The 13396-nt window shown below is 40.8% G+C and overlaps 1 protein-coding gene across 1 annotated transcript in view; it reads left to right on the top strand.

The window, feature by feature from the left end:
* Positions 1-13396, top strand: part of PYGB (glycogen phosphorylase B) — a 48666-nt gene that overhangs the window by 14018 nt on the left and 21252 nt on the right. Inside the window, exons 2-5 of the mRNA XM_083350534.1 lie at positions 3033-3134; positions 8200-8278; positions 8965-9068; positions 10804-10935. Of these exons, the coding sequence (XP_083206660.1) occupies positions 3033-3134; positions 8200-8278; positions 8965-9068; positions 10804-10935 (417 nt within the window). The remainder of the gene's footprint in view (positions 1-3032; positions 3135-8199; positions 8279-8964; positions 9069-10803; positions 10936-13396) is intronic.

Here is a 13396-nt window from a genome sequence, read left to right as displayed (position 1 = left end):
TCCATAATTTTTGCCATTCAAACAAACTGAGAAAAAAACCCTTCTGTACTGCCCCCTATAGTCGGCAGCGACTAGTGGAGTAAAATCCACTAGTAAAATCCTTTTTACTTACAATATTCTTCTCCTCTAAGAACCTTGCTAAATCAAGTTCCATTTCCAATGAAAGAAAGAAAACAAACACAGTTGGTATAATTCTAAGCCCAGGAAATATTGATCTCATCATTAGTATCTTGATCATTTTCTTAAAATAATTCTGCTTTATTCCCTTGTCTTTTATTTACAAGACAGGCCGCCTATAGTTTTCATCTCATAATAATAATAATAATAATAATAATAATAATAATAATAATAATAATAATAATAATAAAGTTGGGAGGGACCTTGGAGGTCATCTAGTCCAACCCCCTGCTCAGGCAGGAAACCTTATACCATTTCAGGCAAATGGCTGTCCAGTCTCTTCTTAAAAACCTCCAGTGTTGGAGCATTCACCACCTCTGGAGGCAGGTTGTTCCACTGGTTAATTGTTCTAACTGTCAGGAAGTTTCTCCTTAGTTCTAGGTTGCTTCTCTCCTTGACTAGTTTCCATCCATTGCTTCTTGTCCTGCTTTCAGGTGCTTTGGAGAATAGCTTGACTCCCTCTTCTTTGTGGTAGCCCCTCTTTGAGCTCAGACAATCATATTAGACTGAGCCTAATAGATTAAAAATCCCTATTGCAGGCAATTCGTTGGTAGCATTTTGCTGAATGATTTCTATTATTCTTGTACACTCAGGCACCACACTGACCTTGACTTTGTTTTGCTAGCCATATATTCTGTTGCATCTTGCATGGGCAAAAATGCTCCCATTTTTCCTTCAGAACTCATTGCTGGTCATGCTAATCCAAGATTGTGTATTAAAAATGATTACATTACAACATTGTAGCCCAGACTTTGCAACATGAAAAAAAATACCTGCTTCATCTTGTGCAAATTATATGTAAATTATTACTTATTACAGGTTATTCTCACCTGTACATTAGGGAAGTCAGGGCAGAACAGTTCAAAGAAATTTTCTCCTTATTTACTTTTTACTTAAGTACTGTACTTATATCCTGTGTGTATAGAACACTTTTTCTCTTTGAGAAAAAAGTAGCTCATATATAGGCTTCCTATTAATTTTATTCCCACAACACATTAGATTATGATCAGAGAGAGTTGGTGGATTAAAGTTCTGACTGAGGTCTGTAGTCAAATGAGAACATGAAACTGGATCTCTCTGGGCTAAATCTAACCCCTGAGACTTAAACACTCAGGCTGTGGAATAATGAGCTTGAATGTCCTGTTTTTATAGATTTCTGAACGTTGCTTTTAAACATATAAAGTTAGGTCCTTTAGGTCTTAAAGTATGCTTAAGAACACCAGAAAGTTGTCTATACATTTGATGATGATGATGATGATGATGACGACGACGACATCCATTCAGTCTGACTCTTAGTGATTCTGTGGTCTGCCACATCTTCCAATCTTGCACCACTTTTGAGTTTTTCTTTATTCTGGCTGGTGTCAGCTTTGATGGTGTCCAGCCACTGTGTTCTTTTGATGGCCTGGTTTCCTAACTCTTCCAAACATAATTGCTTTCTCTAATGAATTCCCTTTCATGACACGGCCAAAGTTTATAATGTTGAGTACAATTGCTATGCTATTGGAATTACAATTCAGCAGTTAACGCATGTCATTTGGCCTTGCTCTCTGTTACCACATTTTGTACAAAAATTCACAGAATTGTTAATATGCTTTAGAATGACCACTGTATATCAAAAACCCATAGTTTCTTTGTACCTATGTCTCCAGTATTTCAAATTATCATGGTTTCGAGATGTCTCTATTTGCACTCTGAGTAGATCAAGACCTATTTTGCTCACGGAGATGTCCAAAAGGAATGTTATGTTCTTTGGTGGACAGATGAATCTACAGTATACTTGGTGTGCAGGTGTGAATTGTCAATATGCTTATTTTGTTAACATGTAAGTTAAGTGATTCTTCAACAAAGGAAGAAAATGACTTTTAATTAATGTAGTCAATTTGGAGGGAGTTATTATAATTATCACAATCTTTCCAACCCTCCCCCCCACTTTTAATACTTCCCAATCTAATGGGAAGAATGGATAACTATGATATGTATAATGTGTAAAGGGGCTTAAGACTAAATCAGCAGAAAAATCCTCCCCTGCAAAAAAAACCCCTCCAAAATTAGACCAAATTAGGTAAGGCAGGAGAAGCTAGCAAAAGACTGAACTTGTAAATGAGTTGGGTCCTGCCAAACATTACAAAGAAAAAATTCTTGAAAAGTTATCCCAAAGTATTGCTGCAGGATTGGCAACCTGTCTATTCCATTCTAAGCCCCCCATAGTTATATGACCCAGAATGGAGCATATACAGTCAACTCTGGCCTTCCCAGGGCACGCATACATACCAGTTCACATAGATGAAACAAGGGAGAAGATAGTAATACCCATGTAAAAAGGCAGCACATCCAGACCTGACGTGATTTGATTCTCAGGCACCCACACAATGCATACACATATCCACAGACACACAGAGGGAACATATATGCAGGGAAGTAATTTTTCGAGGTTGCTGAAATGTAGCTGCAATTCTGTAGTACCTTTATGGAATTTACAGTACAGAATATACAATATAGTAGTCCTGCCCTAGTTGGCAATAATGAAATGAAGGGTTGCATCGTTACTTTCTCTGTGGTCCCAAGCTGGAGTCTGTATGATATACTGGCTGGAACGTTGGGTTGAGACTAGCGAGACATTGATTCAAATCCCCACTCAAGCATAGGATAAGTCTGGACTAGCCATCTCTCAATCCCACTGACCTCAAAAGTGGATCTGAGGATGAAATAGGAGAGATCCAAACATCAGAGATCTTTTTCCTAGGCTTTCTTTAAGGGTTACATAATACGAATAGAGCTGTCACCTACTGCATGGCTCAGGGTGCAAAACATATTAGACTATATAAACTCTCTTTTTTTCTCTGCTTTCCTAGCGTATTTATTACTTGTCTCTGGAATACTACATGGGCCGAACACTTCAGAACACGATGCTGAACCTGGGTCTGCAGAATGCCTGCGATGAAGCTATTTATCAGGTGTGTTCCGCCTTTGAGGCTTGGACTAGTGCTATTCAGTTTGTGTACATAAGGAAGCAGGAGGTATTTATAATATTTGTATGGACAGTTCATAAATGATGTTAAAATTCAGAAAGTCTCAGTTTTTTACAGAAGGTTCTTCCCTTCCTAGTTTTTCAGGAAAATATAAAATTATATTACACATATAATCATCTGCCATGAGCCTTTAAAATAGTGGGGCATTGATGTGATCATTTGAAAAAAACAAACTGAAAAAAACAGCCTGGGTAATACCTGAGCATGACATAGATAGTATTTGATTCTACATTATCAGCTTTGAAGATTAAATCTAGTTAATTATGTAATCCCATTTTTATGGAAAATAATTTCAATTTTAATAATTTCACAAAGAAAGGATGATCTGCATATAGAATCCAATATAATGATTCAGCAAATCACAAAGGGTTTATAAAACCAGAGAATCATAGGTGTGTTCTTTTGCAAATTAGGTGAATATGAGTTCCTAAAAAACTTTCTTCCTCTTGTTCTGGTGATAACAGAATAGAAATTAAAGTCATAGGATCTGCAAGATACAGAATGAAACAAGGAAGGAAATTAGCAAATCGTTAGCAATCACATTCCTTTAAATGTGGACATAAAATAAAAACTACAAATTTTTACACTGTACACGGAGCCCAGCTAACTCCACAGATATTTTACTTATGTTACTGGGACCTCTTCAATATTTGCTGCTAATCTACTGAATCACAAATTGAAGAAAATAGACAGATTTAAGCATAATGCCAAGCTATTTTTGTATTTTAAACTTCAGATCCCATTTCCTCCCCAAACCATCAGATAAACCTTAATTTGTTAGATTTCTTGTTATTCCATCTCTGAGAACCTTGAAGGATTAATCCATAGCCTTTTGAGAGTGGAGCATTCCTCCTTAACAGACTCTAACTTTTACCTGTTCAAAAGGAATGCCAAGCCATAGTTTGTATAAACTATATTTATGAGCCCTACCTCACAGTGCAAATGCACCATTCCTCTCTCTCTTCTTTTTCTTACTCTCATTACAATATTCTTATCCGTTTGATATCTAGATGCAAACTATATTAATAAAGAGACTGATAACTTTAGAGCCTTGTAAGGTTTCAGTCTAATCCTCCCACAGTACTTCTTTAAAATGTTTATTGCTGAAGGCAGTATGACTCACGGATTCCAGGCTTTTTGGCAGAGCTGCTAATATGATTTAGCCCTGGACAGTTACCTTGCTATCAAATTCACTAAGAGCCAGATTGTCTTTCTGGGCAAGGAGCCGTTGTTTCATTTGGAAAGCAACCAAGCTGAGAATGTTTAGCATGGAAAATAAAGAAATCAACATACTAACAGCAACCCAAACTATATAGACCCGTGGTGGCGAACCTATGGCATGCATGCCAGACTGGGCATGCGGAGCTGTTTCTGTCGGCACGCTCGCCAGAGGGACGCTTCCTTCCCCCTCTTCACATGCGCCTGACTAGTGGGAACTGGAGAAGGTAGGGAAACCGAATCCATCAGCGCTCTCGCGGGAACAGCTGCAAGAACTGGGCAGGGAGAGGGGAAGCTATAAAAGCAGGTTTTGACAGGAGTGCAGCGAGTGAGCATCACTTTGGAAGTGATGGTGGGCATGAGTTTGGAGAAGACAAGTAGAACGCAGTGTCCGTTTGTGCTTTGCAGAAGGCTAGTGGGGGAAGGACATGAGGGGAGGGAGAAAGAAAGAAGGAAGGCCAGGCCCGCCAGCACTGCTGGGCAGATGCACGGCCAGACCTGCCCAGGTGACTCCGAAGCCAGCCAGCCCTTCTGCAGGAGGGAGGGGGGAGAGCAGCTACCCCCGAGCACCACGCCTGCCTCCCTTCGGGCTCCCTTGGCCTCTCCCACCCTCCAGGCTGGGGCTGCTCAGATTCCTCCGTGGGCAGCGCTGCGCCTGTAACCGGCCAGCCCTCCTCCATCCACCTCCTCCTGCGGGTGGACCACGGCTTACCGAACTGGGCGGCACCTCTCCCTGCATGCATCCTCAGGAGAAGGAGCTGGGCAGCCGTGGCTCTCGCTCCGGTCTCCATCTGCCCAAGGCCTGAGCTCAGCGTGCCCGGCTGGTCGGCGACGGGCTAGAGATCGCGGGACGGCAGGCAAGGAGAGCCACTGCGGCTACCCGCCTGCGTTCTTCTGTCGGAGATGCCGCGGCTCCGCTTGTTTGGCAGGGCAGGGGCGCACTTGCGCACGGGAACACACGTGGGGCTGCTGCCTGCTTTCTGTGCTGGGGCTGGGCTGGACTGGGTGCAGAGCCTCCACGCTGCTTCTTTCCCTGTGGACATTGGGGGCACCCACAACCTACCCCTCATCCCAAGTTGGCTACTGCCATCCGCCGCTCTCCAGTGAGAGCTGCGACTACCCAGCTTCTCCGCCTGAGGACGCATGTGGGGAGAGCTGCTGCCTGGCTCAGTAAGCCGCAGTCTGCCCGCAGGAGGAGGATGGAGGAGGAGGGCTGGCCGGAGACAGAAGCAGTACTGCCCACCGGGGGAATCTGACCAGCCCCAACCTGGAGGGGGGGCAGAGGCCGAGGGAGCCCAAAGGGAGGCATCCCGGCTGGCTGGTGATGGGCTGGAGAGCACTGGAACGAGTGGTAGGTGGGGTGGGCGTTCCCGATTTCCACAGGAGAAGCGGCAAGGAGGCTCTGTGCCCAGCCCAGCCCTGGCATGGCAAGTGAGGCAGCAGCCCCACATGCGTCCCCGAGCCCGAGCGCATCCCTACCCTGCCAGGCAAGTGAAGTTTCGGCATCTGCAGCAGAAGAGCAGCAGACAGTGAAAGGCACGAGGACCCCCAATCCCAGCACAGCCCCTCCCCACTCTCCTCCTCCCCCACTTGGAAGAGCTGTGGGGCTCAGGAGCCTCCCCCAATGCCTCCCAACCCCCAGGGAAGAAAACCATCACAAGACACTCTTCTGTTTTAACTTTTTTTCGTCGCTTTTTGGAGTTTTCATCCTGCTTTCATGATACGGCAGCATTTGGGAGGGGGTGTATCTGTCCCCCGAGCCATCAACTGAGCAAGACACCCTCCTGCCCACTGCCCCACCCACCAGAGACCCCCTGGATCTCCCCCAACCCTGCCCGGGCCCCACAGGCATCCCTCCCCAGGAGCAACATCAAGCTGGCCATGCCCATCCTGGCCACGCCTATCCAGTCTGCCATGACCACCGTAGCCCTGTGGGTGGTCCACACCCACCCAGCGGGTCACACCCTCCCAGCACCCGGCGATACATAAGTGGGTTTTGGGTTGCAGTTTGGGCACTCGGTTTCTAAAAGGTTCACCACCACTGATATAGACCTATGAGATCTATGATCGGTTTGAAATAGTGGCAAATATCTGTATCTCAGGTTAGGATGAGGGTGAAGGTTCGTTCTCCAAGCTTGTGGGTGCTTGTCAGAAACCAACCCACAAACTCTGAGAACAAACCTTCACCCTTATCCATGATCGGATTTTGGGATAGGTTTTGGTTAAAAGCAACTGCAAGGGAAAAGAGGATGCCCATTCTTGGTCTGAACACAAGAACTGGGGAGGTGTGAGAATTAGCAGCTTCCCCATGCCTTCCCTAATTTAAACTGGATCTGAAGCTATTAGTGATGCTAGGAGAAAATTCAACTTCTCTCCTCTCCTCTCCTCTCCCCTCCCCTCTTCCATCCACTCCATTTCACTTCATCCATGTTAAGTTTCCCACCAGAAACAGTTCTGGCTGTTTTCTCTAACTTTGTGCTAGCATGTAAGCTGGGAGCAATTAAGATCTGGATGAAAAGGAGGGAAAAGATTAACTGCCCTCCTGGTCTAATTAAAAGCAGACCTTCAGATCGGACTTCTGTATCCCCACCTTCTGTGTCCTCAATTCCAGATGAGCAACAGTACTCCACGTGTAATTTTAAGGAGTTTGAAAAAGCCATGGAACTGAAAGAATGGGTTCTGTAGCAACCGACAGGAATGCCATCCACAAATTGAGCAAAAATTACAGCAGATGCTAAGGGAGATATATATGAAAGAGGATCTTGGTAGAAACAAAGGAATATTCTATTTTAAACTGCAGTATATTAAACATGGTTAGATCAGGCTGTGGGCATATTGTTTTGCTTTCCAAAATAAGCTTTCCAGGTCCAGCTGCCCCTTAGATGTATTGCATGACAGGCAACCTGTATAATAAATCTGAGTTAAAATTTCATCTCAAATGAAACACCTACTGGGTGATCTTGGGCCGGTCTCTCAACTTGACTTATCTCTCAAAGTTGTTGGTAGGGACAATCCTGATAACACAAATGTGCATTTTCCAAATCAACAGATGGCTAGATTCAGATGTGTTAGGTAAATTCTGTTGGAGTACATCAATGGGACAAGGGAGATATTGATGCTTTACTACCATCCAGCTGGGAGCAGCTGCCATTCAGTTAGAACAACACCAAATTTCTACCCAAGTAATTGGCCTATGCAGTCTCCTAAATTTTGAAACATTCTATTTAATTTTGAATTACATTGTTATGTTAAAAGTATGATATAGCTAATTTTATTATCATTGTTGATATAAATAATTTTCTGTTTCATTCTCTGATAAAGTAACATGGCAGGATTAACCATATTGATTAAAATTTGCTCTGGCTTACTAAAGGTGATTTGAACAAATTACCTAAATCTGATTAATAAATATTTTAAACGGTTCCAATAAAAGCTGCTAAAAAAACTATTTTGTTTTGGGGGTGTATTTTCCCAGGAAATGTATCAGAGTTTGAGAGACCATGGCCTCTTTTAAGAATCCTACCAGAAAAGAGACAAAAACTGGAGGGTGTTTCACACAAACAGATATTCATTCATTCAGTGGCATTTTTTCAATATTCATAAAAAGCATAGAAATCCATTCTAAATTATAGAGTGTAGAAATTAACCTTACTCCAAGATCAGAAAGAAGCAGCTTTGTTCTTCCTTTATTAGAATGGGGGAAAATGGAAATTCCAAGTAGAAAACCTTATATATCATGGTATTTTCTGCTTTTGCTTACTCCTCCCAATAGCTTGGCCTTGACTTAGAAGAGTTGGAAGAGATTGAGGAAGATGCTGGCCTTGGCAATGGAGGACTGGGGCGTCTGGCAGGTGAGCAATGACTGTTGATGAGAAGATGCCAGTATGTTTCTATGGAGGAAGACCATCCGTATTGCAATAAGGGGGATAAGAGGATGCAGAAAAAATGAGGAGTGTAGAGCTGATAAAATAGGATGCAGAGTTTGAAAGGCTCTCAGTTAACCAACTGCCTTAATAAGCATCTTGCTGGGTGGGTGTGAGAAGCTGAACTCTGCATTGTCAATTTTACCGGCATGGCTGCACTTAGATTATTCTACAGGGAGCTGTAACAAGCTATGATGAAATGGAGAGCTGTTTGCAATACAGATACAAAGTCTACAAAGCCCTTTTTATAGAATTTATATTATATGAATTAAAGTGTTGAAACTTATTTATTTTAACCTAGTAATAACGTTTACCTAACAATTTTGAAACCTAACATTATAATCGTATTGCCTGAATACATGGGGATTGGGGCTGATAAAAAGTGCCTTTACTAAGGCCATTTGTGAGTTCATGGAAGAGCTGAAATAAAAGCTAGACCTTTCATGTCTTTAGCTCATTCTCTTAGCCACCATTCCACCCCCATCCTTCTTCGTTTGAGGGGGGGCTGTGCAGTCTTATAAACACAAACACAGTGAGTTGCATCAGTAACAGCTGTTTGACTGGTTGTTTATTTCTGACTGATAATAACGTGCATTGGTTCTTTTCCATGACAGCTTGCTTTCTGGACTCTATGGCAACACTGGGACTTGCAGCCTATGGCTATGGGATCCGCTATGAATTTGGCATTTTTAATCAAAAGATTGTCAATGGCTGGCAGGTGAGGGAAGGATCACTCCTTATTTCTATCTGTCTTTTCAGGTACTCCTAGAGATAATTGATCTTGAGAGAGGACTGTGATGGTAGCTAAAGCTTATCTAAAGCCTTAGGAAAAACAAAAAGATTCAGCTTGAACACAGTCAGTGAAGGTTGACCCACTACCCTAGAAAGTGGGTCTGCTGTCAAACTAATATAAACTGAAATTAACCTGTAGAGGTAGCTGGATGTTGACTCATCCTTATATAGCCCACAAAATATATTTTACAACTACTTCTTGTAAGTAATTAGCATTGCCAGATGTAAGCAGTAGCTACAACAGCTGATAGCAGCTTGGGGGACACCAGTGTTCTAGGTTAGGTATTGTCCATAATGGCAAACTTGAGAAATCTTGTGGAAAAGCCTGGTTAAAAACATATTTAAATAGGTTATCCTATGGATTACTAGCATCCTAAAATGCTACTTTCCTGATGCCAGTCTTTGAAGCTATGTAGGTAAACTAATATAATAAAATCAATGCTGGCAGCATCTTCTAAGGTTTTAGCCTCAAGAATTTTAATTGTCATAGTTCATGTACTGAGAAATGTATAAGATACTTTCATTAGAAGTGAGCTTGTTGGAGATGCTGTTATATGCAGACATTTATTTTTTTTCCATATTCATTCCTCACCACATGCCTCATTTATACCCACTATATTGCTTCCAATCTGTGCAATTACTAAAATTTCTCCATTTTTTCAACTTTTGTAAAATATTCTACCAAGAAACATAAATTCATATTCTTATTTATATTTTGCCATTTATGTACAGCTGGCAATTGTTCATTCCAATTTCCCTGTCAGACCTATCTGTTGGAGTCAGATTCACTGATTTTCAGATGCATTCTCCTAATCGCATTATAAAATCATTTCTAATGTTTGCTACAAATTATTCAGGTTCTCTGTCAACAACATGGCGTACACAGGTACACACACACTCATGTCCCCAACTGATCTATCTTTAACATCACCAGAAGTTTTCCTTTATACTGTACATTTACTCCTAAATACACCAAGAAGACATCACCTATCCTTGCCTTAATCTGTGTGCAGTGTTGAACCATTTGTTAAACATTCTATCCATTGTCATACATACTTTATTTCTATCACATGCTACTCTTACTGCACTTAGGAATCAACTTTCAGCTCTGTATTTGTGGAAAGAATTCTTGTCGTGGTTGGGCAGTGGTTAGAATGCAGTATTGCAGACTAATTCTTCTGACTGCCAGAGGTTCGATCCTCACCGGCTCAAAGTTGACTCAGCCTTCCTACTTCCGAGGTCGGTAAAATGAGGACCCAGATTGTTGGGGGCAATATGCTGACTCTGTAAACCACTTAAGGGAGGACTGTAAAGCACTGTGAAGCCGTATATAAGTCTAAGTGCTATTGCTATTCTAAGCAATTAAGTTAGGTTTATGATATACTTTCTCAAAATCAACAATTGCACAGTAAATTTTGTTTTTCATATCCATATATTTCCCATTGCATTGATTGTGACAATTAAAACAAAGATATATATTTAAAATTAGAGAAACTGGAAAAATTAAAAAGATCATTATTTGACATCAGAATGACTGCAGTGCTGTATCAAGTGAGCATCTTTGGGCAGGGTACCCCCACTTCCATTCAGCCACTAAGAAGCTCTTGTTCATTAATCACACTTCATTGGCCGAAGAAGTAAGTCATTTCTCCTTGTTTTAGGTGGAAGAAGCTGATGATTGGCTGCGCTATGGCAATCCTTGGGAAAAAGCCCGCCCTGAATACATGCTTCCTGTACATTTCTATGGTCGAGTAGAACATGCTCCTAATGGGGCTAAATGGGTTGATACTCAGGTATGCTTTTTAAAGTTTCATATGATAAGCCATTAATTACAAGGACAAAAGAGTCAAAAGGGATATGTTATATGGCGGTAGTCTTTTATTTGGAGACTTTAACAACAGCAATGAATACTTGTCTACCTATCCTCCATGTTACAAGAATAATCATCCAGAAGAACTTCCTCAGTTTTCTGGATTACAATTCACGTTGAAGGGTTGGGTGAAAACAGTCATCTAGGAGAGTAATGATATGGAAGCATTGAAGAAAGTAGAGGCAAAAGCAATAAATGCTGCCTAAATAGGTTTGCCATCAAAGAGACACTAGGAATGTGTCAAAATGCAGTTTGAATTATTCTAATTTTTAACTTAGTTTTATTCTAAATTGTTTGGGAATCAGACTGAGTCAGTTCTGACTCAAATTGAATTGTAGTTATATATGAATGCTTGCACAAAGGTTTTATAAATTGTATTATCAATTCATTGTATAAATTGATCCAAATCAGATCAATTTCTGTGCAATTGATGCAGAGATTTGATTTTATTTACTGCCATAATCTGGCACTTTCCAGATATATTGAGAATACCATCCTCATAATCTCCCAAAAGTATAGGCGGCACATAAGAACATCAAATTTGTAAAGCTGCATCTGAGTCATTGACCTAAAAAAGAAAAAAAATGAGAAAAACCCTGTTAAGCAGGTGGAAGAACAATGGATTCAGTCCATTAGAAACATCTCTGTAAAATGGGGTGAAAACACCATGGCAATGAATGGGAGCTGGTTCGAGACTACAGGTCTTTAAAGCCAAATGCTTGGATAATTCTTCAGTTCTCAAAAGAACAGGTTCTGTCATATTTTTCTGAATGCCACATGGCCCTGAAAGCAGAATATCCTATGGCCCTTCAGAAACAAATGGATTTGTTGCAGCATGAGCTCTTGCAAACGTAAGAAGCCTTCAGAGTAATTCAGAACATGGGCTTCTGTGCTTGTAAACCTTATTTGGACCTGTTCTGGCTGCAGTGTCTCTATGTTTTCCTCATAGACACTGGGCCACAGTGTTCCACATTTGTTGCTGAGCAGCATATTAGTTGGTTTAAACAGCAGCGATCCTTGAAGAGATTGACTAAACAAATGACTGTTCTTTGCTAGAGAGACATTGAAAACTGAAATTTGGTGCCATTTTCCAACTGTTTAGGAGTACACAAGTTTCCATAGATAGTTGTAATTGTTTAGTGTTTCATTTTTCATTTTTCATTTGTTAGGAGTTATGTGACTACCCATAAACTTCCCCTGGGTGTTTGATTTTTTTTTTAAAACAAGTCATTTGGTGTATGCAATAGCCTTATGCTATCATGAGGTAGATCAGATTTGGACAAAGCAACTTCCAAGCTTGTGTCAGTCAGAACTTGATCCCACTTTGAATAGACTTCTACACTTATTTACTTGTGTATTACAAACATTTTTATGCCCCTTGAGTCTAGCAAATCTATGTGGCTTAAGTGCCTGTGAAGAGCATAGTTGGATCAAGCCAGCAAACCATCATTCTGTATCACATAGATACACTATCCTCTGAAATCTCACAAACATACCAAGGAAGATAAGAGACGTTGATTGTTGCTCTCCAGCAGCTGATATTTGAGGTCATCTCCCTATGATTCAGAAGGCAGTAAATTGCCACTAAGAGAGGTGGACATTGATAACCTGATCTTTCATTAATCTGCTTTTGAATCATTTAAACTGGTGATCCTTGTCACACCCTAGGGTAATAAATTCCATAGTTATACAGCCAGATTTTCTTTGGTGTTAGTTTAAGGGATGGTTCTAGCATAATTTCATACAAAAGTATCTGATTGTTTTCATGATGTGTTCAAGACATTCTTTTGACTGGGTCGTGGAGATCTGGACATTCTGGGTCTTTTAGTTGCAACCTATCCACAGGGCACCAGATTGGGATGGCTGATGTAGGTGATGAGGGCATACTAGAATATTCTGCTGAAATACCTTTTATACATGTGCATGTAGCACACTGTATCACTTTTGATACTGATTGTTCTGCCCTCCTTTGATTAAAACATAAGCCTGTTATATAAATTGAAACAATGTCCTGGAATCATGCCATATTAGAGTTTGTTCTATTCTGGCTTAATTTGCTTTATGAATTTAAACATTTAAGATTTATTCAATAAACCAATATAGCAATATATGGAATAACGCCCAATGTTTGCCAGCTACAGAACTGCATTGGGCTTTATGGCACATCTTGAAAGCCATATTCCAAAAGGGGCTGGGAACAGCAATTTTTTTTAATTGCATCTTCTACTAGTTTTTGTTTTTATTTTTTTTTCTTTTTATTATTTTGAATTACTTTATACTTTATTTTTTATATTTAACTTTATTTCTTTATATTCTAATATTTGTTCTTAAATGTTATTACTAATTTTAGAAGAAATTATGATGACTACACTAAAAAAAGAAGC

Source organism: Vipera ursinii (assembly GCF_947247035.1).
Source record: "Vipera ursinii genome assembly, chromosome: 1".
Classification (NCBI taxonomy): domain Eukaryota; kingdom Metazoa; phylum Chordata; class Lepidosauria; order Squamata; family Viperidae; genus Vipera; species Vipera ursinii.
Note: the sequence above shows the minus strand (reverse complement) of the source record. Positions and strands in the feature narration are given on the sequence as shown.